At 41.5% G+C, this 26,530-nt stretch overlaps 1 protein-coding gene across 10 annotated transcripts; it reads right to left on the reverse strand.

Moving 5' to 3' along the window:
• Positions 1–515: 515 nt before the first annotated feature.
• amot (angiomotin) lies at positions 516–24,823 on the reverse strand. Of its 10 annotated transcripts, none has more exons than XM_034310995.2 (14): positions 24,548–24,823; positions 15,125–15,271; positions 14,596–14,738; positions 14,332–14,383; positions 12,457–13,441; positions 10,650–11,145; positions 10,420–10,564; positions 8,611–8,703; positions 8,298–8,443; positions 6,131–6,280; positions 4,697–4,887; positions 3,672–4,054; positions 2,545–2,796; positions 516–1,884 (listed from the first exon to the last, which is right to left on the reverse strand). In XM_034310995.2, exons 3-14 carry the CDS (start codon positions 14,620–14,622, stop codon positions 1,745–1,747), a joined length of 3,060 nt encoding a protein of 1,019 aa, XP_034166886.2. In that variant the 5' UTR covers positions 14,623–14,738; positions 15,125–15,271; positions 24,548–24,823; the 3' UTR covers positions 516–1,744. The 10 variants fall into 10 exon arrangements, with proteins under 10 accessions (XP_034166886.2, XP_053095999.1, XP_034166889.2 ...); XM_053240024.1 differs by having other exon boundaries at positions 15,125–15,297; XM_034310998.2 differs by lacking the exon at positions 24,548–24,823 and adding an exon at positions 20,877–24,521.
• Between the last annotated feature and the right edge of the window lie 1,707 nt (positions 24,824–26,530).

The following is a 26,530-nucleotide window of genomic DNA, read 5'->3' on the forward strand; positions in this document are numbered from 1 at the left end:
TTAAGGGGCTGTGTCCTCTTTTGATCTAAAAACAGTCTTCCGTCGCAGTCTAAAAAAACTCTAATTAAAGAATTTTTGGTTAGTGTTTAATTTATTTTTAAAGTGGATGTGATAATTCACTGTTAACAGCACCAAAAATGCTATGATACATGACCGAGCGAATTAACATTTCAATTATCAAAGTTTAATCCAACATTTATCGATTTCAAATATAAACAGGAACTCAAAAGACTGCTTAAAAAAAAATAAACACCACTTATTTCTTGTTCTGTCTTTTCACTATGAGCGCCACCATGCTGAAGTGAGGAGCTCTTGAAACACTCAGACTTTCCAACTAGGAATTACAAGTTGCAGATCCGTTCAAACGGATCTTTCCTACTAGAAAGTCAGAAACTTCCCATTTCCCACTTGGTCATGAATGCAGCATGATGCTCATGGAAATTTAAGGCACAGCCCAGATTTGTCCAAAAAAATATACTCATAACTATAGACAGTCAGAGGTATTTCTCTTTCAATGGAGTCACTGTAACATTTAATTTAATACAACAATTACAAAAATACAATAATACACTGACGGTATATTTTCAGTGCCTAGAGATAAACATATGTTTTTGACCAAATTTCAAACATTCCTGGAAAAAACAAAAGAAATGATATGAACTCTTTAGATGATATTCAGATTTTAAGACAATGTCGAGAACCCACTGAGCAAAAAAAGTGAATATAGAGAGAATATATGACATTAATTGGCTTAATTTAGCAGACCAACCATTTTTCAATCCAGCTGTTTTTGCCCAGTGAAACATAATTCGTTAACCCATTTTTTTATGACACGTATACAAGGTGTGCATTCTCTCTGTATCCTTTGGTCAAAAGCGAAATGTATATTGTGAATTCCCTGGAATTTCTCATACGCAACACGTCATACTATATATATATATATATATAACAGACAATGTAATTATAGTAACCATCATGTTAAAAAAAAAAGTCTGAAATGGAGAGAGACTTGGCAGACCGTGACGTATGAAATGACTGCTTGTGTTCACCACTTTATGCACAGTGACGCGGCCGAAGCACATGTGGAAAGAAGGACACTTGCTGGTCGAAAAAACGCCCCCCCAAAAAAAAAAAAAAAAAAAAAAACAGATTCACTCACATTACACGCTTACACAAACCCAAAACCAGTTGGGTTTTTTTTTTTTTTCTTTTGCATACACAGCAAAACCACAGACCACGCAATTCTGTGAGGTCAGTACTCTTCAACACTCTGGCAGTGCCTTTAAAGTTCACAGGGCCGTACACATTCACTCCTCCTATCTTACATGTGGTCTTACAGTATTTAGATACAGTATTTACATGCAACGACTGTTTCACTAGGTACAATACCATTGTATAACTCAAGTGCCAAAAATTGATAACATTGGTATATGTGCACTATCTAGTTCAAATAATATTGAAAGCTTAAAGAAAAAAAAAAAAAAGTAGTGCAATAAATGCAAAAAAAGGTTGCCAATACATTTGGTCCTAAACTCAAGAGTCAAAATGCCACCACAGAATACTGTACAAAACGTTAATCATAACTGACATGGTGTATTGTTCTATACAAGGCATAAAAACGTAGTGCATTTCAATACACCATGAGTGTCCCCAAAGTACTAACACAAGCGCATGACATAGAAAAAGGAATCCTTCACCTGTTGTGTGTGTGTGTGTGTGTGTGTGTGTGTGTGTGTTACATGGTTCAGATGAGTATTTCCACCATCTCGTTATCTACATCCTCCTGTTTTTGTGGCTGTGGCTGTGATTGTGGCTGCGGCTGTTGAGGATGAGACTGTACTGGCGCTCTCCTCTCCAGAGTACTGCTGTGGAACACTGGAACGTCTGAAGAAAACAAAAAACTCGATTAGAACCAATTTACCTGGTCGTAATGTAAAAATATAAAAGCGAAACAAAATATAAAAACGTCACTGCCACGGGAAGTCGCCAGGGCCGACTAGTGTAAATGTGCTAGCACAAAGGACATCAGTTTCATTTTTGGCAGCCAGATTAGATTAATCAATGTTAACAAATGTCTTATTTTGGATTTTTGTGGAATGAAGCACAACAGCACTAACAACGGTCATAAGGCAAACACACAGTATGGTATGAAGAAGCAAAAAGCGAGGCTGAGGCTGATTTCCTTCTAGCCCAGACTGTATATTGAGTTACAGTCATGTCTGGTGATGACACAGAGCAGAAAATCCTTAAGATTTGATCATTTCTGCTGATATTTTTCACACACATCCATAACATGTCATCAGCAATGATTGAGAAGGCGCATGTGAAATACAGTCATGGGTATAATAAATGTGAAAAATATGGATTATTTACTTTAGCATGTAAAACTAAAAGTAAATAGATTAAACATACATTGTCCAATGAAAGCACAAATTATACCCAGACACAGACACAGAACACACTTACAGCACTAGCTGACACAGCTGCTGAGTAGTTCACGTGTAAAATTGTGTGTGTGTGTGTGTGTGTGTGTGTGTGTGTTACCTGCAATACGGTCGGGGATATAGACAGGACTGGGGCTGCTGATGCGGTTGTTGGCTGCTACGCTCTGCAGCGCCGGGGTGCTGGGTTTGCTTGACTCCTGACTCTTGTCTGTCTGTGTACAGCTGTCCCGGCTGCCCGTCTTCGAGTGGGCAGCAGCTGGCATCGGGGTGGACGGCAGCACTGGAGACGGAGAAGACGAAATGGATTCGGTCCTCAAAGAGTCACCTCTGAACTCTGGCCCCAGTAACACACCTGTAAACAAAAATGTGTTTGATATTTTAGTCAGCCTTTACTGGTGTTACAATGATTACTTTTAGACTAAAATGACAAAGTTTTTAACAGAACAAGATACATTTCAAACAATATTTTGCTGCATGCAGGAAAATAAGGCTTCCTTTGGGTTTGAGGACATGTGCCACAAGCCTTCACAATCTTTCTGTTCAACAATGGAAAACATACAAACATGCATGTTCTGTGAAACAATCAGAGGTTCCAGAGAAATGAAATCTTTCATGTTAAGACATGTCAGCAGTCACACCAAATCAACAAAACAATCTGCTGCGTGTTTGCTGAATAAGCCGTCAAGATGATTTGTGCCGATTTATTTCACAACCTGCACAAATACCACACAGCTGAACTGGAGAGTTGAACATTGGAAAAACATCGCCTGGTCTTTTTCTAATCTTCAGCTGTCTAGTTTCAGTGAGCCTGTGCCCCCTGTAGTTTCAGACTCCCATCTGCCTCTAGATTCGAGTTGTTGTGTGTTCTGATGCTTTTCAGCTCACCACGTTTGTAAAGAGTGGTTATCTCAGTTACCGCAGCCTTTCTGTCAGCTCAACTGGATGTTTTTTTTTTCCGCACCATTCTGTATAGATTGTTTAGTGTGAAAATCCAAGGAGATCAGCAGTTTCTGAAATACTCATACCAGCCTATCAGGTACCAACAACAATGCCATGGTCACTTAGATCACATTTTTAAATTAAACTATTAAATGAGCTTGAATGTGCAGGGGTACCCTTGTTCCTATTAAAGTGACTTGTGAGTCTAAGCGCAACCCTGACCTGTCCCTATTTCCATCCATTACTCAAACTTGTAGCTTGTTAAGTAGAGCAGTGTCCTTTTCTTACCCAGACTGCCCTTCCAGCTTCGGTCCTCCTTGCGTTCCTCTGTAATCGGGCTGCTGCCGCTGAGCCCTAGTGAGTGAGAGAGCAGGCCTGAGCTGCCCAATCCGCTCGAGCCCGTGGCTATGGACATGAGGGACTTGGAGGGGCGCATGGTGGACGGGCCGTCGGCTTTGCTGCCTGGCTCCTTGCGCGAACGTTGGTGCAGCACCTTAATCATGGCGTCCTTCTCGATGATCTGTGCGTGGAGGTTCTTGATGCGGCTCTCCATGTCCAGGCAGCGGCGGTTGGCCATGAGAATCTCCTCCTCTTCTTTCTGAATGCGCGCCTCCACCGAGGTGTCGTAGCTACTGCTGGGTGAGTGGCTGATCATAGCTGATGAAGTGTCTCTGCAGGAGGAAGTCATATTTAAACAGACTATTAGAAACTCAAACCCAAGAGGGAACCTTTTTCATGTTTATCAGGTCTCATACATCACTTAAGGGTTCATTTTGACCAGGAAGCACAGGTGCTGTAGCAATAATTCTAGAGTAACATTTCTAAAAACTGCTAATCTCCCTAAAGTACAATTTGTCATTTTAACCATCCAGAAATCCCACGCAAAGACCGAATGTAAGCATGCCCAGATAAGTCATATATGATTTTTTTTTTTTTTTTTTAAATATGGACCGTTGCCAGCTAAATTATCGTTTGCCTCCCAACACCACGAACAAAGCATCAAGTTTTTTGTCATAATTTTTCCCAGGCAAAATTCCTAACTTTGCCACTGCTGATTATCTTTAAGATGCCAACATTAACAGTACTATTATATAATGCTGATTAATCATCCGTACTTTTCATCTTGAGACTTTTTGCCTAAACTGTTGTAATTGTAAGAAAAACATTTGATTTCCACCTTGGCAAGCCAAGTAGTAACAATAATGTCATTGTTGTCTCTGCATGTTCAGCTGCTCAGGCAGACCTTAATGAAAGTGAACCACGACGTGAACATACGTGAGAACAAGCTATTCCACACATCTGTGTGTGTGTACCTTTGTGTGGCAACGGATGCAGCTGCGTCCAGGGCGAACTGTCTCATGACACTCTCCTCTAAGTACTTCTGTTCCCATTTGGTCATGTCAGCCTCCAAAGCCAAAATCCTCTCCTCCTTCTCGCGCAGGTGCTCCATCAGGGCCGTCGTGCTGTACTCAGGACCTGTGGGGTTCTGCGAGCCTCCCGATCTCTGTGCAGAACAAAGAGAGAAGAAAACAGAGATTTGGTCAAAGTACGGGATTAGAGTCAAGCCACTTAATACTATTCGGACAGGATAAGATTTCAGGACACATGTCTGTTACGTCATGTTGTCGAGGCTGTTTGTAATGATAATGATGGGTTCTCACTGGACAAGCGATCTGTGTATAAATCACAGAAGTGGGCGTGTCTTCAGGATTTACACATGCTTATTACACTAAAAATTCCACACATACAACATACAGCTCATTTTAATACAAACTGATTGCTTTGACCTTTATTATACGCGTTTGTTGTAGGTTTTGTGGCCATACATGTTGCGCTTGCTCAGTAGTAAGTAACATGATCACCACATGACCTGTGCTAAGAACTCAATAACTTACATAAACCTTCATAAGCCTGGCTTCTCTGACACATCCTTTTAAGCGTTGTCTACATTTCATCTTGGTTTTGTTTTGATTTGAGGAACAATCGAAAAGAGGGACACTTCCTAGAAAAAAAAATACAAAACCCTTTTCCTACAGAATATAATTTTGGATATTCATTAAGTGGGGTTACTTCAATTGGTTATTTTACAGACAATAAAATACAGTGTAATCTTTCTAGACCCATGCACCCATAATCCATACAAATGATTAACATGACTGATTCAGAAGAGCCAAAAATCCCAGAGATACTCCAGTAATAAGTGCATTGATTACCCCACTTCCTCATGTAAAACTAGTCCAATCTGAAAAGGACTTTAGAGTCCTAAAGGATTTGCAGTACAAAGTCACCATTAACAGAGTTACACTTCATAATTCAGTGTATAGAGACATGTTTCCTTAGATTGCATTGGATTATTGAGCTAGCATAGCTGAATGTTTCATCCATGTCACTCAGTTGCTTGAATAAGAGCACACTGCTCCAAGGTTAGGTCTAGTATCTAGGCCTCTAATAAGAATTGCAGCTGTTTGCTGTTCCTCTTTTCTCTCTCACTTTCTCACACACACACACACACACACAAACACAGCAGCTGAGCTGCAACCTTTCCCCCAGATCCTCAGATTAAGGGTCATGTAAAAGGAACAGTGGACGTTTGGATTGGACATGCAGGAGGAATGGCGTGGAACTGGAGAAACCTGTGGGAGAATCAGCTCCTGCTGACTGCACCTGAGCCAAGGTTACGTCTGCTGGACGGCTTAACGTGTGTGAGTGTGTGTGTGTGTGTGTGTGTGTGTGTGTGTGTGTTGTACCTGTTGCATCCTGAGCGACTCCAGCTCTCTCTCCAGCCGTGTGCGTAATCTGTGCTCCAACTGCTCTCTCTTCTCGCAGGCAGCCTGCAGCTGAGCCAGAGCCTGCTGCATCCGCTCCACCTTCTCCACGTAGACCTGCTTCTTCTTAAGCTACACACACACACACACACACACACACACACACACACACACACACACAGAGCAGGCAGCAGGGGTGTGAATCTCCCTCTTTCAGCGGACAAGGTGCACATCTCAATACGTAGTATACCATACAACACAAAAATGACACAGTAATGATTCGGTCTGATTCGATTCAGGTACGATTCTGCAGGATTCAGTCCAGTTAAATTTAACAGACATTGATGTATCCTAGTTTTAACTCTGTAAAGGAACATCAATTTCAAAACATTTCTTCGTTTTACTAAAATGCTGCCAAGTTAATATTGCACTGCAAAAAATGACGTCTCACCAAATGAAAATATTGTGAATATAGTCACATTTTTCTAGTAAGCTCCTATTATAAAGATTATAAGAAGCTCGAAATCATTTGATATTAAGCATTTATTTATTTCTATTATTTATATCTGCAGATAGAACAGGCTGAATAACCTTTTGTTTGATTTATAATAATCACATAATAGTAAATATTAGACAAATTTGCCCATATTCAAGATATTTTCATTTGCTTAGATTTTTTTTTTGCATTATGTGTATCAGGGTTCCAGCATAGCTATTGTGTCTAAATCCGACATTCTCTGTAATGCTATGAGGAGCATGTCTCTCTCTCTCTCTCTCTCTCTCACCCTCTTGGTAGGTGAACTGGGGAGTTTGCATCGATTTTTGGCAACAGAATGAGTTTTTACCTGTTTACTTTTTCAATTTGAACCTGATCCAGGCTTGTAAACCGGTGTGGCCTTATCTGAGACAGCTGGACTGGGTTTCCGGTTTTGCTTTACACCCCTAGCACACAGGTGAGCCTCCCTTAACTGAAAATCTACCTTACAATAACCCTCTTGTGTCCTCCAGACCCCTCCCCCTCACAAAAAAGCTACTTTCGAATCCACCAGCAGCTATAATTGTGGCCCAAATGAATGGCCCGATTTAGCTCTGGGGGCTCTGCGACACAGAAGAAGCAGAGAAAGAGGACAAGTATGCCGTTTCCATTTATTTAGACAGGACTGGCTGGATGAGTGGGTGGGGGGGATTAAGAATTCAGCCATCTTCAAGTTCTTTCATGGCAGACAACTCAAGAGGCTTTGTTTGGTGGAACAAGCGGCTGTTTGTGACAGGGCCGGAGGAAAGTGGAACAGGCCGGCGCGTTCTGGGATTGTGGCTTGCGCGGCCTGTTCAGCGCTGGCCAAAAGGCCACCTGGAGCCGAGCCAGTTGAGCCGAGGCACATTCTCCAAACATGCCCAGAGACTTCAAGCTCATTAGAGTGAAAAACCACACTTACACTCCTTGTTATTCCTGCGCTCCTTCGGTTTGGAGGTTTCTCTCTCTTTCTTTCTTGCTAAAATGTCCTAGCGGAGGCTGTTTGGATTGGCTGATGGTCATGGCTAGTGGTTCACTTGAGCCTGAAGATCTTAGCTGCAGCACAGCAAGTTGATGGGAAGGGCTGTAAAGTCACTGTCTTTTCGCTGATTGTTGAAAACTGGACAGCTATGGGCTAGGGTGGGTAAGCACTGACTTAGGTAAATAAAAGTTCATTTAAGGAAGCTTTCAGAAAAGCATTAAGAAAAATGTGTTGCTGCAGTTTCAGTGATCTAATACATAACATATTCAGAATGGTAAAATATTTACAACTTATAAAGTGAAGGAATAACCTAAAATTTAAGACTCCTTCTCTCAGTATGAACAGCAGGAAACAAAGCATTCTCTTGTGCATAGCTTAATGACTCAGCACACTCAGAGCAATAAAGAAAAAAACCCTAAATTCCACAGCGGTCCTCTGAGATGTTTCTTAAGCTTTAAACGGAAACAGATATTGCAGCCTAGGGCTAGAGGGTGAAAAGTGTCCACAAGAGGGCCCACACAAACACACACTGACAGAGACCTTGAAGGCACTCGATAATTAATCCCAGACGTGACTGAAAACATGCAGCTCAGTATCCTCATATGCAAAGGAAATATGCTGAACAGGCCACAGCTAAAAAGCAGTGAGCTCACCTCCTCCTCCAGTTTGACTACTTTAGCCTGAGCGTTGTTCAGGGCCTGGTCGCGGATCTCGATGTGCCTGCGCTGGTCTTCGTTGGTGGAGCGCAGCGCGTTAAGCTCTATCTCAAGTTTCTCCTTTTCCCGCTGGGTCTCTTTGTCTACGGAGCAGCCAGACAGTGGAAGGAAATCGGCTCAATTCAGATTTCAGGCTATTGCAAACAAACTGTAGAGCTCATAGCATTTGGGAGCCTCAGGACGGCTATGAGCCACAATGCACACATTTTTTTTTTCCAACTTTGAGGAAATTTCTGGAAGGGGTACTCACTCTGAGCCATAAGCTGAGAGATGGTTTTGCGGTTGTCCTCTGTGCCCTCACACTCTTTGGCTGCTAGCTGCTTGTTGGCTGTTTCCATACGTTCTAGGATTGGAAGAAGGACAATTGTAGAAATGAAAAACCACAACATGTGGTGCAAAAACTTTCTAAAGATATTTTATATCTTATTTTTTTTAGCAATCAAATGCATGTGAGAAACCATAAATCTTTTATACATTTACAAAGGTCCTGTCAGTTGAAGCTGATTGCAAAGGACGCCGTGTGGAATTTCAAACAGAGCTTAAGTCCACAAATGGAAACAAAATAATTACATTCTAATCCTGAAATGAATTATATGAAACTTTATTTTAAAAAAAAAAAAAGCCTTCGACTGTTGCATATTCGACTGTTGCATATAATTAAAACACCACCAAAACTCAGCCTGATTGCCGTAGAGTGGCAAGTCATTCCAAAAAAAGATGGCTTCAACAAAAGAGCCATTATACCGTGGGGGTTGCCAGTTTTTCGCAATTGCAAAACGTTCCTCGAGGAAGCAGGCCAAACGTTAAAACAATATTTCCCCCATGTTTAGTCAACCACACTAAATGATGAGTATTCCAGAAGCAAATGCCCCGCTCCTTAACATCCCAGTTCCACAATATGCAATGGAAATTTAGATTTGTCCTGAAGAGGGAGGGGCTCTTTCTTCCCCCATGTGTGTTGGAACTGTACAGCAGAAAGAATGAGGAACATGGGGAGGAAGAAATTAGGGCAAGAGTGAGAGAGAGAAAGAAGGGAGGGGGGAAAAACCTCCGATTTTGCTGTAAAACTCTTGGGGCTCCCTGTGGACCGAGTCCGGGCTCAGTGCCATAAATCAGGGTTTTCTCTGTTCTCTGCTGCTCTAAAGAACACTGCGAGGCAGAATGGTGGAGGTGACCTTGATTTAAAATGCAAGAAAATATTGTGCTTGAAAGCAACAACTTTTTGAAAGAAAAATACATCAGTGATCAGTTAACTGTGCACTTTACCGTCTACTCGGGTGGTCAGAATACATTATAATAATGTGCATATTCTAAGGCAAAAAAATTTCACATTTGAATATTAAAAGATCCCATGTTCTACTTAACCTAAGTACAGTGTAAGTCTCTTAAACTTTCTTAATCTTTTTGGCCTTGAGTCACTTAATGTAGTAAAAGGCCTCTGAAGAAATGCATGTCATTTACAGGATAAGCTAATTTTCACATCTTTTAAATATTTTAAAGTTATTATTTAATTATATTAAAAGTGATAAGACATGTAACTAATTCCAACTGAGATTGTAATCACTGTAATCACGCAAATTATGTCCTACTGGCTCTATTAGTTACTAAAATGCCATTACACATCTAAATATACTGTTTGTGTGAAAGATGTGAGTAGACATTTTAAAAGTAGTTATGTTCCTGTGCGCACGACTTTATTTTTCCAGGGTGAGGTTGACATATGCTTGGAATTGCCCATACCCTCTTGTTGAGCTACCAGCCATACATCACAGTACAGTTCTAAGCTCACAAACAGGCACTAAGATCTGTAGCTCTAATACTAAAGAAGAATATTGCAGGCCAGATTACATATCACAAAATCTGAAGAAAAGCATTAGGGCAACAAAAGTCCAGGAAAACATGCATCATATTGTAGGAGAACTTGACAGTGCACTATTCAGTGTTGTCTTATCAGATATTAAAGCACCAGTGTAGTTTACCAAGCTGCCCAACAGGACCATGACTCCACCATGACCTCTTAAACCCAGCTACAATCAGAGCAAGAACTCCTGGTTCTCACCTCTTAGATCCCTGTTGAAGTCGTGCAGCCTGCGCACTTCCAGCTCCAGCTTGTTCCTCATGGTCTTCTCAAGGGCTTCCCTCTTGGACGAGGACTTGGCCAGGTTCTCATAGGCCTCGGACACCATCTGGATCTCAGTCTCTAGCTACAGAGGAGAAAAGGTTACATTTCTATCAATATAGCTGCACGCTTTTCATTTAACCATAACTGCTGCTAACCAGAACGCTTACCTTCTGCAGCTTGGACACCTTCTCCCCACACACCTCCATCTCCTGCTTGAGTTGCCGGTTCTCCTCAGTGAGCATGTCCACCATCTGCTGGGCACGTGCCAACATGGCATAGGGGTCACCCTGGAGTGAGTGGGGGTGTGGGTAGTGCTGCCCTGGACCAGGCTGCTGCTGCCCCTGTGGATGGAACTGGTGCTGGTGCAGATGGAGGCCCCTGGGTGCCGAGCCATAGGGGTCGTGAGGGAAGCCATGGGGCCGATGGTGAGCTGGGCCCGGGCCGTATGGCTCGCCCTGATGGGAGCCTGGTGGACTCCGTGGCCCCACTGTGAAAGGTGGTTCTACCTGGTGGGCCATTGGTGGAGAAGAATGGGAAGAAGCCATGATGTTGCTGAGGGTGGAGGACTGAGCACGGGACAGTGAACCCACTGAGGTGACAGAGGACGTGGGGCTGTGCTGATGGATGGGCCTCTGGGAGTGTCCTGAGCTCTCTTTATTGGAGCTGAGAACACAGAACAGAGCATCATGAGTAATCATATAGCATATGATCAACATTTTATTAACTCATTATGAGCAACTGTCACTGATGGGCTATAGTTGACACGACTAACGTGCTTAATGACTAAGTGTATGATAAATAGTTGGCTGATTCTTACCGCACATGTGATACAGCAGGTGCCTCACTGAAAATATTTTTCACATTAACAATCCAGTTTCTATAGAACTTAAAGACAAACAGTCAGGCTGTAACTTGCAGTAGGTGATTACTACAACTGGGATGGCATTCTTTTGCAGTACGCCACACTGGCTTTGAGGTAGATGAATTAAAGGAAAACAGGCAAAACTGGCTTTTCCTACAACGCCTGGCAGCATGTTCCAGCACTTCGGGGAAGGGCCATTCAAAGGGAAATTCAATCTGTTCCCACTTCAAGGCTCTGCACAACATTTACCTGTTGATAACTCGTATGATAATTAGCTGCATTCAACATTTATGCTTCATCTTTTCTCGCAAAAACCTCTTTAAAAAAGCCACTTATTTTTCATCAACCATCTGCTTCCTGCGACTCACATACTTCTCGTAATGATGTCCTCTGTATCCTCTAAAACAATTTTACAACAATAGCATCAAACTGACAAACTGTCTGAGTAAATTTGACAATTCATTTGTCTTCAGTAACCACTTTATTTATTTATATAATTGGAGTGGTGAAGTTAGAGTCACTCATTCCCCTGGTATGATTTGGGAGGTGGGAGGAAACCGGAGAACCCGGAGAAATCCAATGCTGAATGGGGAGAACATGGGACAGTAACTCAGATTGGTGACCATGGATCTGTGAGGAAGCAACACTATCCACTGCACCACCATGACACCCATATTTAAGGAAAAAACAAAAACAAAACAAAATAAAAAATTTAATAGCCTAAATAGTGCTTCCTGATCCTGCTAACATACCTGTGATACATAATGGAGACTTGTTCTGTTGAGCAATGTGCAATCTAGGTCTTGAATATGTACAAACATGTAAAACACCTGATATGTTCAAGTGAGAAGTAACCCAGGATGATAAGGAAATGGTAACCAAAACATGACAAATGCTCAGCCAACTTAATAAATCATTTTAAAATAAATTCCCCTTGAAATAACATTTGTGTAATTAAAAGATTTTTAATAACTATACAGAAAATCTATATCAGAAATCAAATTTAGCATTTATTTCCCTCTAGCCTAAACCACAAGCAACACCTTTTCTCCAGGAATGAGAGAAACTATGCCCAAAGAATGTCCCTAAAAAATGAAAAAAAAATTACTCACCGGAAAGAGCCATACTCGGGTGGTGGCTGGTAGCGCACATGAGGGACATCAGCTCTGGACTGCTGAGCCGAGCCGCGGTGGTCTGAATAGTAGTGTCCTGGATCTTGGTGCTGTGGATGGTGGTGCTGCTGCTGTTTGGGTGGAGAGGGTAGACCTTTATAGGGATAGTCTGGGGGCGGGCCGCGGTGAGGTCCCACCGGTTTGTAGTAGTCCCCTGGCGGTCCTGGCGGTTGAGGCAGCTGGGGTGAGAGTGGCGCACTGGTCACAGGTGCATGGGCTTTGACGCCGCTCGTGGCCAGAGAAAGCTGCATAAGCCTCTCACTGAGTGAGCGCACATGACCCTGCTTGAGGTCCTTTAAGCCATCATCCTGGTGCACTTTGGCCGCACCAAGCCGCTGTACCGCAGAGCGGCCCTCTGGAGGACGTACCTTTGCGTTGGTGACACCGGTGACGTAGAAGGCCGCGCCCACCGTTGGGCCAAGCTGTGGCTGTGGCTGGTGGCCACGGAAATACTGTGACTGCACCTTGGCTTCCTCGTACGAAGGCAAGTCCTCAGGGTTCTGGCCCTGGGAACCGGCTCCTCCACTGCCTCCTCCACCACCTGTGCCTCGGGGGTTCAGCTGCTTCTCCATGCCACTGTCTGCCTGCAGCTCTTGGCCCTGTGGCTCCTGTCGGGCAATGTGAGGGACCATGGAGTGTTCGTCTCCTGGGCCCAGGAGCTGCTGCTGTTGCTGAGGCTGTGACTGCTGTTGCTGCTGCAGCTGCTGTTGCTGCTGCAGCTGCTGCTGTTGCTGCAAGGCAAGGTAGTTTCTGCCTTCGCCATAGCGCATCTGCTCCTGCAGGAGTCGCTGCAGGACGGTGTGGCCTCCGCCGCTTGCACCGGTGCTCGAGGTTTCTTCGGAAACGGAGGCTGCCCCCCTCATTTCCAGCTCTCGCAAGCCACCCACCTCATGGAAGGAGGAGCTTCGGCCGCGGTCTACGCCCCCTAGAAATGAAACCGGGCAAGATATTGATCAAAAGCAAAGTTGAAGAAGAAGCAGCAGCATAATGACAATTCCATGTTACATGTAGCCAACAATGATTGTGAAAGGAAATGAAATTTAATGAGCTCAGAAGGTTTGCAGTAATCTTCAAGTAATCCTAATAGTCCTTGAGGAGCAGAATGCTCGCAAAAAAAAAAAAAAAAAAAAAAAAAAAAAAAAAAACCCCAAAAACAAAAAAACCCCAAACTACCCAGAAGTTTTCATGCGTTGACAGCTGGGTGACAAGAGGCTAAAAGAAGCCATTGTTGTTGTTGTTTTTTTTAATTTACAAAATCAATTAATGTACTTTCTTTGTGAAATCAGAGTCTATTTTTGGGATTGATAATGTTATATACCCAGAGTCAAAGCACTGACATCCACCCAGCAGGCCCTAACACCACCAAAACAGCACAGAGCAATTCCTATTGTTTAAAACATGCAGTGCAGAGCAGATAGCTGATCATCAACATTATCTTCAAATCCAAAGCTTTGGGGGAAAAAAAATAAATAAAATTTGGTCCAACCTATAATTTGTCAGCCCAGGACATCACAGACTGTTACATATTGTGATTTTAAAGTTATAGTGAAGTGTTAAAGCATACAAAGCCATTAGGAAGAAACCATTCTATTAGTCTAAACAGTGCCAAATCTATTGCTTAATACTACTTACTAACATAATCGATTGAAAGACAATTCTGTGTAGGCTCAAAATACAAAGTGTGTGATTCTGCTGTTTAATTTTTAAATTGTTCTTAAGATAGAATGGTTTCATCTGTTGGCCTTGCATGCAGCTTTGCAGTGGTTAATGAACCATGTACAAAAGTAATGAAGGAGAATTTAATACATCTATTACTTTCTGATATTCTCCGCATTCTCAAGGAGGATGAAGCTTTTTTCCGAAACATCTGTGGTAAATAAATAAATGTACATCAAGTCAAGAATCGGGCCCATCGATGTACTGCTGCTCTCCAACGAGACAGAGAGAGAAAGAGAGAGAGAGAGAGAGAGAGAGAGTGAGTGAGAGAGAGAGAGAGAGAGAGAGAGAGGCAGGCAAAAAAGTGACAGAGGGAGAAAAAAAATTGCATTTCACAATGGCATTCTTTTCCTCTGCACCCACCCCAAAAAAACATACTGTAACTTCCATTTCCTGTTGCTCTTCCCACAAGTTTTCATTCCCCCTCCTGTGCCCTCACTGCCTCTCCCTCCTCAGGACTATTACAGAGATGGCAATGATGATGATGATGATGACAGTGAAAAGAACTTAGGATGAAAAATGACAGAAGCATTGTTGGCAATTTTGATGAGCATATGGAAGTGTTAAAAAAACATATACTCAGACAAGCAATGAAAAACATGATCATTCTTTTTTGTAGTAATGACAAACAATATATACAACACTGCACCCACCTAATAGCTGATAGAGTAAAAGTAAAACTAAAAACATTCGACTACATTTTAATGGCTGTTGTATAGTAGTCATTACCAGCAGATATTGATTATGAAATTAGCATTTTGGAGATGTCACAAACAGATACATGTCTTGTGCATCTTTTAACATTTAAACATAAATATGTCCCGTCTTTTCTACCCATCTCCTGTCCTCCATTTACGGCCCTCCTGTTCTGACGTCAGATCAGTTCACCTACCTGTGTGGCTGCTGAAGCTGGCGTCGTGATTCACTACTGGCCGCTCATGGCGCTGATTCTGGCCCGGCTCGCTGCTCACCACAAGTTCTTCAAGGTGCTCCAAAATGCACAGGCTCCTGAACGCGAGCTCCTGAACGCCCAGCAACTCTACAACAGGAAGGCACTCTCACCAGCTAGAACAATGGGGGTGGGGTCCATAGACAAGCAGAGGGAGCACTCAGAATATTGAAGAGGGTGGGGGGTCAGGAATGTGGAATATAGGGCGCTTGCAGGACACTCGTTTCCTGGCTGTGACACAACTAAAAAAGAAGTACCCTTGTTTTTTCCCTTGCAGCTGTGTGACTGGGCAGCATCTGAACCAAGGCCAGTAACATGTTGTAAGACTAGAGACTAGAGTAACTCAGGCTGGCTGCAGATCAGTTGGTAGAAAGAGAAAGCAGTCAGTCTGAGAAAAGCTACATTCAAACACAGGATGTGAGGATGTGCATAGTTTTAAAGAGGATTACTCAAGGGGATTTGAGCTGCTCAAGGCAAAAATAACACAATCACTATGGGAACTCAACTGTTCAAACTATCCTTCAAACATTTTAGCAGGAATCATTTTTGGTTTACTCACAGTTTACACATTACAGAAAATATGCTTCTTTCCTTAAAACAATTGTTTCACAGGATTCATCCGATTCCAAAAACAACCACTAATTGAATATGCATCTTTTTCTTCTTGTGTTTTGGACTGCATGTGGAGAACAGCAACCATTAGCAAGTTCCAACAGTAAATCTCCGATGACATGGTGAAAGTGTCATCAGAGATTTACCATAGAGATTTACAGAGATTTCCACATCGCCGTTCAACATCACCAAAAAAAGGATATCTGAAATGGATCTCTGAGTCCTAACCACACAATCAGGGACAAGATGTCCCTCTTTTCCTTACACAAGCACCACAACAGCTTGTTTAACGGCACACAAACACCCACATCACACAAGAAGGCTTTGGGTAGTATGACTACAACTAATCATCCCCCAAAACTGGGGAGAAATGACACCCAGATGGCTCATCTCCCCACACCCCTGACGGCTGACGCTGGAACTTGAAGTTCCTTGACTGATTCAGATAAACTGTTTATTCCCAGCCAGAGTGAATTCGTGGAATCCAGCATTCCACGGAGTCCACAGATAGGTCTCTGGCTGTGTGCATTTCCAAAGGCTCTGACCCCAGAGCCTTACCGTGGTTATGTCAATGACACTTTAGAGGCATGGAGTGTGTCAGCCTCAGCCCGGAGAACGACAGAAATGGGGGAATGTTTACCCTTCTGGCTACGAACTGTTTAGACAGGCACCCCACCAATCTGCTGCCAATGGTTATAGATATCTCCATAGATTTTTCACAGGTCTAAACTGTTTGCAAAGGTAGTTTCAAAGAATGCAGGATGATCATTTCTATTATGGCTTTAACCAAGGATTCTAACACTTTATACAAGACAAATATCTTTCGATACATGCTTTAATAAATCAGCACTAGGATATGTTCAAGGTATTATATTTAACTCATGGATTAATTCCAGATCAATTCATTTATTCTTGGGTTTATTATTCTTTTCCCTCAGAGTGAACTATCAATTTATAATCCCTTGAAAAAAAACATCACAAGGAAAATAGAGAAAGCACTCACAAATAGTCAGTATTCCTCTCACCAAAGATGCCTTAAATCCTTAACACCTTCAATTAATGGTCAGGAGTGAGTCCTGTGCTGCGCTGCGCTGCGCTCCGTGCCCTGGATAAACGCACTCTTCCCTTCACGATCAGATGCCGTTATGCTGAGGGCTGTTTGCTGTGCTACCTGCCGCATTCCTTTAGGTGTGGCATGCGGACAGGTGAGTCTGGAGCTCAGCCAGCACCCTCTCCACACCCTCATACTAACCTGCTGCCGTAACCGCTTCCATTCCTAGTGTCTCCACTCACTTCAGCTCATACGCCGGGTGTGAAGCGCATGGTATGAGGTATGCCCAAATTATTGGGTGGTTCTGCTGGAATTTATTTAACTGAAAATTCATAACTGAGGTGTACTTGAAATAATGCCAGGGTTGTGCCAGGGAGATCCTAATTATTTCTGTTAGGTGTTTACACCTAATGGATAGAAGTACTTTGTAGAAGCAGCTCACACACAATGGGCCTCATTTATCAAACTGGATACGAACGAATTTATTCAGAGCATTTACACAAGAAATTTGATATTCCGTAAATATTCCTGAATATTAATGTGGAAAAATGTTTGTATCTTACGAGAGCGCCTGAGTTCGTATAAATCTATATATAAGGAGACTAACTAATGTAAATTGATCAGCTTCAAATCACATAATTGGCAAAGTTATTGCAATTTCATAGACAGATTAGGCATTCAAGTTAAAATGGCTTCTTTATTTCAATTACGCACACCAATATAAGTTAAATTTCCTGAATTCCAGGAATTTTATGTTATTGGTACTAATTAAAGAAATATTAAATAAGCATAAAAATATTAAAGAAATCAAACACAAATCCATAAATTAAGACAAATAAGCCATTCAAGTAAGACAAAAGTAATGTCTCTGTATAAAAAAGGACATGATGCAATGGCTCTGTTGGCATACAAGCTGGTTTCATTTGCCACAGCATCATCTTTTAATGCGGAGCAACACTTTAGAGCCATGACTAAGTGACCGATAAGTGACCGATCTGGTATGTGCTTGCATGCCATCATCGGGCATTCCGAATATATCATGTTTCCTTCCGACTCACTCCAGCCTGCTATTCCAGCACAACATTGGGAAGGGTGCAGTACGCAAGAGGCTGAAGTGAGAGACTTCTGGCTGAATGTCGATGAGACACTTAATACAATTAAACCTATCAGTTTCCCTGTGTGATGTGATCGGTGTCCATGATCACCTGGCTACAGTGTGGATATATATATATTTTTTTTTAATTTTAACTTTTTTTATTGACGTACACCTCCAAGTCCACCTCCAATTCCTTTTCTTTTTCATTTTGTGTCTTCGTCTCACTATGAGCTTTATCTTTTATGGAGTTTTGTGGGTGTCACTAAATGCAAATAAGCTGTGGCGTGCATGTACTTTGCACTTTGATTGGCATTCATCAACATATGCATGTGAATATGCAGAAAATCAGAGTCACCGAAAATTTTGTAAATCTGGTGGAAATATTCAATTCGGTCTGACTCACAAAAACATTTACACACAAATTTAATTAAAAAAAAAAAAAAAAAACGATAAATGAAGTCAATTTGTATTAAATGGCAATAACCAATTTATTTTATGTGCAAGATGTTAAATGTCTAAATGGGGTACACAGGGGAGTTTCCTAAAAAAAAAAAAAAAAAAAAAAAAAAAAAAGCTAAAAAAATAGTTTACAGGTTCTCACAATATCCTAATGCCCTCTAAACAGACAAACCCCCCCACCTCCAGCCATCCAAGTTCAACTCACCTGTTGAAAATGAGAGATAGGCAAATCTAAAGGCAGGTGACACAGATGGAGAGCTGAGATAAGAGACACAAGCACCTGGCTTGCTTCTTAAACACCCAGGCGTCTCTCCAAATTCATATTCTCATTAACTGGCCTTGCTCGCTCACATCAAGGAGCTACTTGGCAGAGCTAACAACAATGCAGTCGCTGGCGACAGGTGTTAGCCAGCACTGGCCTACGCTCAACCGATCAGAAGAGAAAGGGCCACACAGGCAGAGGGAATGACGGAGAGCCAGCAGCTCTAGACGGGTGCCAAAAGCTTGGGACACATTCTGCCAGACAAGTCCAAAAGGCAAGGGAACAACAGCCATCCTGCTTCCTCTGGAAAACCCATGACGATAAATTAAGCGTGACAAGCGTTTTAAACAGTGTTAGGTTGCAAAGAAGGATCCCTTGTGTTTAGGTTACTCTATATAGTACCGATAAACATGAAAAAACAAGATGCAGTGTGAAAAATGATAATTATACGTTACAATTATTAATTTTATTTGTAGTACAAATTATGTATGTATGTATATCTATATATCTATATATCTATCTATATATCTATATATATATATCTATATATATATATATATATATATATATATATATAGAGAGAGAGAGAGAGAGAGAGAGAGAGAGAGAGATAGAGAGAGAGAGAGAGAGATAGCCACTTCAGGACTTCAGATTTATTCTTCATGATGTTCATAATGGCATTTATGATTTATTTTGATGGTAAATTCTAACTGCCCAGACCGCAACCTGGATTTAGTAAAGGTCCAGTACATTCTGAATGGAGACCAAAGTTGTGTAAATATTTACTCTTCATGCACAAGTTTCCCAGGGCCCCCATGCCGACAGTGTTTATTCTAGTAATACAGCAGGAATGTGGTCCAGTGTAGGCTCAGTTCTGGAGCTGGCACTCAGTCAAAGGCCCCTGAATAACATCACCTGACAGTGCAGTCCCTTTCTGGAGACAGACACTGCAGGTTGTTAAGACACCACATCCTGATCCGGGATCACACGACTGGCTTGTTTCAGAAAGGATGGACATATATAAGACTGGAAATATCACTGCCAGGTGCAGCGTCTTTGCATCGAGGTTACTATACAAGTCAAACTAATGAATGCAAACAATGTGCTTCTACAGTAATCCCACAAGAGAGAACCTAAGACTTGTAAAGCAAATCATTATTCATCTGGAGAATGATGCAACACACTTGTTATTGTTTGGTACAGTTTATGCAGGTAATACTCTCACAGGGCCAGAATGACAAGAACGCATGTCTGGAGACAGTCTTTCAACAGCCTGGCTGAGAATTGCAGCAAGAATGATCCCAAACAATGCAATATCCTCTAAAACCCACCCCAATTTCCTGTAGTTTGTACAATATTAGCATCCGGAGGAGTGATAACATCTCGAGCTAGTCATGTCTTCAAAATGAATGTTTAACTAAAGCATTTTGGAAAAGACTGACTGAATGTAATCACTTCTCTGCACACACTGCACACAGATACATGCTTAACTGGTGTTTAGCGACTTTTCATTTAGCAAATGTTGACAAGCCACCCTTTTACAGTTGCCGTCCCTACTGTGAACTCCACCTATACAAAACGTTGGATTGGCCTGGTATTCTGAAACTTACTTTGTTCCTTACTATGTCTCCTAATGGTCTCACTGGTGTCTCCAGACATGTATTCTCATGTATTTGGACATCACGTCTAGCCCTGCAAGACTTTGGTGCTTAATGGCTAACCTGACCTATTTAACCTATTTAGAGCCAAAAATCTATTATTTATCATCAATAGACACCAGTCTTTTATTTCACATTGTACATTATAAGCTTGTAGTCCTTCAAATGTATAAATCAGAATAAGACTGCTTCTTACTCAGATGAAATCTTTACCATGCTAAATATGACCACGATTATGCTCAATAAATAATTGAAGCCACATTATTTAATCATGGCTATTACAGAGCAAGTCTGGCTTGTCTTTAATTTTGGTTAGTTTATTGTCTGGAGTGATGTAGCCTAATGAAACTGCCTTCATCTACAGTCTTAATGTTTGATTCAATACAAACCAATATAACTCTATCCAACTGGAAATATTTTTGGTCTTCCTCCAAAAGAGCCAGCTCTGGTTCAAACACAGAGCTAAGGCACTGTCCTACCCCCATCCAAAGATTTAATCTCATTATTTTATTCTGTAATCGTATGAAAATCTGTAAAAGAGGTTTCAAAGAACTCACCCTTCAGTTCTTCTTCTTACTTTATAGAGCCAGAGCCAGATGCCTGAAAGACTTTTGTTCTCTCTCACCAACTGTGTGTCACCTCTCTCTTTTTCCCTACCAGTAGTGAAATTATGCACTTTGCCTCTGGCATCAACGGCAAAAATATCTAACGTTAAGGAGCAGTAAGGCCACATTCCTCCAGGTCTGACACAACAACCTCCTGACAGCTGAACACAGAGAGGGATGGGAGATGAGCGTGACCTTACAGAGCCCTTGCAGAGGCCGAGAAAAACCTTGTGATGTGAGAAACATTCACAAGCTTCACTACTCACAGGATGTGTTTACATAACAGGGGAGCATCTGTGGAGCCTTCTAGAGGTTTACTGGTTTCCAGAGCACTGTCTTTACACACGGAAAACTCTAGACCTCTAGACTTTTTTTTAATGAAATGTACTAACAATATTATGGTGTATTTACCCAACGTATAGTGGGGACAACTGTGTGAAAGCCTGTGTGAAAGAGTGAGGAGTTAGCGAAGTAAATAAAAGAATTTACATAAAAGGTATGCAATAAAAGAAGTAAGTAAGGAGTAAGTACTAGGAAGGAGTAAGTACTAGGAAGAGGAGGGAAACTGAGAAACACATGGCAGGAACAAAGCAGGAAATGCAACATTCCAATCTGGAAAGGTCTGGCACTGGGAGCGTGGAGAAAGTGTAAAGAACAGCCTCCCTTGGTGTCCATTACTCCCAGCTCAGGGGAGATTCTCACACTGCCAGACTGAAAAGTAGGCCAAGAAACTTTGACACATCTGCTCACACTCTTCCCCGTCCTCCTTCCATTTCCATGTTCATCGCTCTAACTTTTCTCCTTCAGAATCCAAAATCCAAAGCCTTCCCCCTCGGCTGTGCTCTGCCCTTGGAATTCACAGTGATTGATTTCAGGAGATTGTGTTCCATTAAACGAGGGACTTGATGGAAAGTCCTTGCTGAGAAAAGGCAGAGGACGACGTGATGCATCAGTTAGCTCTAGATTTATTACCAAGGCTCCAACTATTTTGGAATCTGAAAATTTGCTAAATGTACTGTATCACAAACATGTTCAGCCTAAACAGTTTAAAAAATTGTGTACCTTGTATCTTGATATGAGGAACTTTGTAAACCTGGGCCATTGTGGGAGAAAGAAAATCCAGAGTGAGTCATTAAATAACTCCCTCCATTTCTTTTCTCCCTTTCCTTCACCAACTCCAACAAGGTCTCTATATTGTGGTTTTCTCCCCCCGCAAGTCTCTGATACAAACCCAAGTATTCAGAAACACAGAGCTTTTCCCCGCTCTGCCTCTTAGCCCCTCTCACCCCCCTCCTTCCACTCCCTCATCCAAAGCTTTAATGGAAAGCATGTGGTGGAGAGATGAGATTGCTGCTTCATCTCTGTCACTGAAACCATGAACCAGTTTCTCTCTGAGCCCTGTTCCTTTTCCCACTCATGCTTAAAAAAACAAAACGAAAAATTTAAGAAAGCGCAATTTATGACTAGTGATTGAGATTGAGAATGACAAATCTGCACCAGTCATCGCTGATGTACGTAGTTTCACATTCTATACTCTTGCTACAGAACTAGTTAAAACCACAAACCAAAGAGAAGCAACTGAACCTGTTTTGGTTGGGTCACTCTGATAATTGGAAAGGTATGTTCGGTGACAAGATCGAGCTTGTCAGCTGCATAATGAAACAACAAAAGTCCCTGGAAACTGTAAATCTTCCACACGGTTTATGCATGTAGCCACACTGTGTTATTTAAATTAAAAAAAAAAAAAAAAAAAGTCACAGGTTTGTTTCCCCCCCCGAGTCACAGCTTAAGCTTAGTCCAGGGCTCCAATGTTTGACTGCACATTACTATTAAGACCAAGCTTAAATCCTGGAGTCTAGCATATAGTGAGACATCCTGCTTGAGACGTGATTAATGCGAAAGGCTCTGAAACTCACCCTTGTGATTGTGTCTGGAAAATGGTGACACATTCCACCACAGAGGTGTCTGTCTGCACTGGGCAGAGGCTGAGTGCACATTGGGCTGCGTTATGTTTATAAAATGGGCAGAGAGCGCTCTATAAGATCTTTCCCTTTCCTAAGGACAATGTCTTGCATCAGAGGACTACAACAAAGATGTACTGAGGTATGCAAGTGATGGCAGGTAATGCCGAAATGAGCATAACAGTCAAAGAGATCGTCCTTAGGACTAATCTCTCGGATTCTTCCATTCAGAGCAGTGCATAGTTTGGAATTATGTGGGTTCATAGGCATACAGGTCTATAAAGAAAGATTCCCATTCAGTCATTCAGTCACTTTTAAGTGGCTTTGACTCTAGTCTATAGAACACAGCTTCATTGTAAAAACTTCAATAGTGAGTACAGAGTACAGGCTATTGGAGTCGCAAAGGCTCAGTTGGAGGAAAAAAAAAAAAAAAAGCATTCGGGTGATTTCTAGACTGAGTCAGCAGGCAGAACTTTGGCCTCTTGCAAGAAAGAGGAGGGAGATGGGTGGCAGAGAGGGGAAGAGATGGAAAAAGAGCTGGATGGAGAGCGAGAGTGTGTGTGTGTGTGTGTGAGTGAGAGAGAGAGAGAGAGAGAGAGAGAGAGAGAGAGAGAGAGAGAGAGAGCTGACATTCTTGCACTCTGAGTCAATGCTGCTAGGTACTTTTCTGGTGGACATCGACTGCCTCCACCACTAAACAAAGCCCCAGTACACACTGCTCACAGGAAGGAGAAAAAGACTGCACTGATTGTGCTTTGAGCATTCCTTGTAACCCTAGAACCTACTTACAGTTAAAATGAGGAACTACACAGGCATGAATTTCACCCAATAAAACAGTCATAAAACAGCAGCGGCAGCAGCAGCAATGCTGTCTTAGAACTGTTATTCCACACAATCATGAGAAGCTCTCAGGCTTTCCGGACATTCTTCATAACTTAATCTCTTGCTTTGATTTCCAATAACACATGACTGCATTCCTGCCCTGTGTAACGGTGCATATCTGACTTTTCTACGCACACTTCCATGCCATTTCTCAGCAAAGTGTGGTGACATCCATCAATAGCTTCTCTGATTGTTTCTGCAAAGCTGTTAATTATTGAACAGAAATCTCTTCATCGAGGCATTCTGAAGCTGCACTACTAACTACTTAGGGTCAAACCTACTGACCTTGATGCAAGTTTTCTCAGACAAACCGGGAAATCTGCCACTTCTCTAATCAAAGATGTATCAAAGAAAACAAGGTTAGAAAATCTTTCACTGTTAACTCTGGGTTTGTATTTTGATAAGCACACCAATTCAATCCAAACTGCAAACAGACACAATGTGTTAGTCACACAGACTAGTGGAGTTTATGAGTGCTGTAAGTGGAATACTTCACATTTTACTGAACTGCTTGACATTTGTAGTGAACTGTTGTTCAATACAATGAACAAGACCATTCCAAAGATTTAGCCAAAGATATTTTAGGAGCAATTTCCAAACCTCAAGCAGCAAAACAGCCATGCTGGACTTTCCCCCCATCAGTACAAAAGCATGCTGTGTTCTGCATGATGGTTTTAAAGAGAAATGTCGCCTCCAAGTCTACTCCCAAGTCTTATTATCTTCCAAGCTCTAAAACATGTCATCTAAACAAGTCATCTGAAGCAGTCTGCAGCAGTTTACCTTCCTGCAGCCTTCTTGATCCCCGGCTTGTGGTTTCTGATCCGTCTCAGCTGGCGCCGGCTGAATGCTCCCATAGAGCTGAAGGTAATAATATTAAAAAAAAGTTGGAGATGCTTTAAAAAAAACTTTCTCTTTGATAAGATGTTGCCTTATCAGTTTCCCTGTAGCGACCTGCGCACTTTCATCCACATCTCATTCTCGGTGGATTACAATGTTCCAGGCTGTTGTGTAGAGAATGAGCTTCTGCCCCTCCACCAGAGAGGAAAGTGGCGAAGAGGAGCCTGAAAGCGGCCAGAGTAAGCCCCGCCCACCGCCCACGGATCCCCTTAGCGAGTAAGTCTCTTCCAGGCCACGCCCACGCGGGATTCCGCTGACTTCTGATTGGCTGTCAGGAACGTCGCTCTAACATAAAAGATTAAAAAACGACAAAAGGCTTTTGTGTTTGTGTGTGTGTGTGTGTGTGTGTGTGTGTGTGTGCTTTTGCTTAAGCTGCCAATCAACAGGGGTGTTTTCTTTTTCTTATTTTTTCTTTTTTTTCTTTTTGAACATAGAGATTACAATATTATGATACAATACCATTAGCATAAGTACAAACAAACAAACAAGCAAACAAACAAACAAACAAAAAAAACCCAAAACAATAAATAAATAAATAAATAAATAAATAAATAAGTACCATCCGGGATTAAAAAAAAAAAAGAAAAAAGAAAAGCTTTAGCAAAGCAATAGACTTACATTATTTCTTTTTTTTTGCAGAAAGTGTAAACTCCTTAATACAGATATATAACTGCACAGATCTGTGTGTTTTTCTGGGAAATTAGTGATTTAGCTACAATTTATTATAAAGCAATTTATTATAAAGCACTCATCATGGGTGAAGAAAGGGTCATCAAAGAGAAGTAAAATGTAGTGGCTTGTAAGAGAAATTTCTTCACCAATCCTTATTTTTATGTCTATAAGGAGATCAATCCAAAAGGAATAAGTAAATACACAATAAAAACAGTGTTCAATAGATTACTTACTTGCATTGCTTATCAACATTAACAGAAATGATATACATCTGTAAAGAAAAGTTTTCTCTTCTCTTGTTACTAGCTTTAAGTAAAGATAGAAATCCAGCAGGTGATGTAGTCTAGTGCAGACTTTTTGCAGCCAAGGATCCCTTTAACTCTGAAATAAATTCCACCAACATTCTCAGTACAGATTTATTTTATGGACCTAATCCAACTCTTCAACTATTCAGCTCGTTGTTTAAATGTGTGCAATAATGTTTTGACTATTTACAGGATCCATAGTGCATTTTGTTCCTGAACGTTCCACTAATAGGGCACATTAAGTCCAGGTTGACATTATTTATAAGCCTCCTCCTTGTTTTTGAGTTTTTGAGGTTTGGATTGAATCCATTCACTTCATGTGACCAGTCAAACAGGTTAATAACTATAATGACTCAGTGATACATTTAATAGCTTTGATAATGATAACAATCAGAGATGGCAGCCATCCAATACCTAGTACTGGTATCAGGTTGATACCCGCAAATAATAATGATATCGGAGAAAATATATCAGATATTAGATCCTATAACAAATGGACTGGATTAGACTGGAATTGGATTTGGATAAGAAATTTATTTTTGGAGCTGGTTTTTATATGTTTATATATAATTTACTGTTTAATATACTGTTTTTTCTTCTGTTAGGATGGATTTTATTATATTTATACTTTACTATATTTACAGTGTAAGTGATTTTTGTGTGAAAGAGATTAACTGTGAAGTGCTTCAGTGCAAAAAAATACTTTAAAGCTTAGTAGTTTTTAAAAAAAAAAACAACATCAGATGGGTATTGGAGTCAGCTGATACTCAAAGTTTCAGTATCACAAAAGAAAAATTGGTATCGTGCCATCTCTAGTAAGAATATAAATATATCACGGGCCGCTCTGGCTATGCTTCATAGTGGACCCCTGGGGGTCTCCGGACTTTAT

Source organism: Pangasianodon hypophthalmus, chromosome 15, assembly GCF_027358585.1.
Source record: "Pangasianodon hypophthalmus isolate fPanHyp1 chromosome 15, fPanHyp1.pri, whole genome shotgun sequence".
NCBI lineage: Eukaryota > Metazoa > Chordata > Actinopteri > Siluriformes > Pangasiidae > Pangasianodon > Pangasianodon hypophthalmus.

What these genes read in the sequence shown, in the direction of transcription:
- amot (XM_034310995.2), bottom strand. Translation starts at nt 14,622, where the DNA reads ATGGAAGTTACAGTATGTTTTTTTGGG. An exon ending in AGGTGTCCAAGCTGCAGAAG is followed by an intron (nt 10,565 to 10,649) that starts GTAAGCGTTCTG and finishes TCTCCTCTGTAG; the next exon opens with CTAGAGACTGAGATCCAGAT. An exon ending in TATCCCCGACCGTATTGCAG is followed by an intron (nt 1,885 to 2,544) that starts GTAACACACACA and finishes TGTTTTCTTCAG; the next exon opens with ACGTTCCAGTGTTCCACAGC.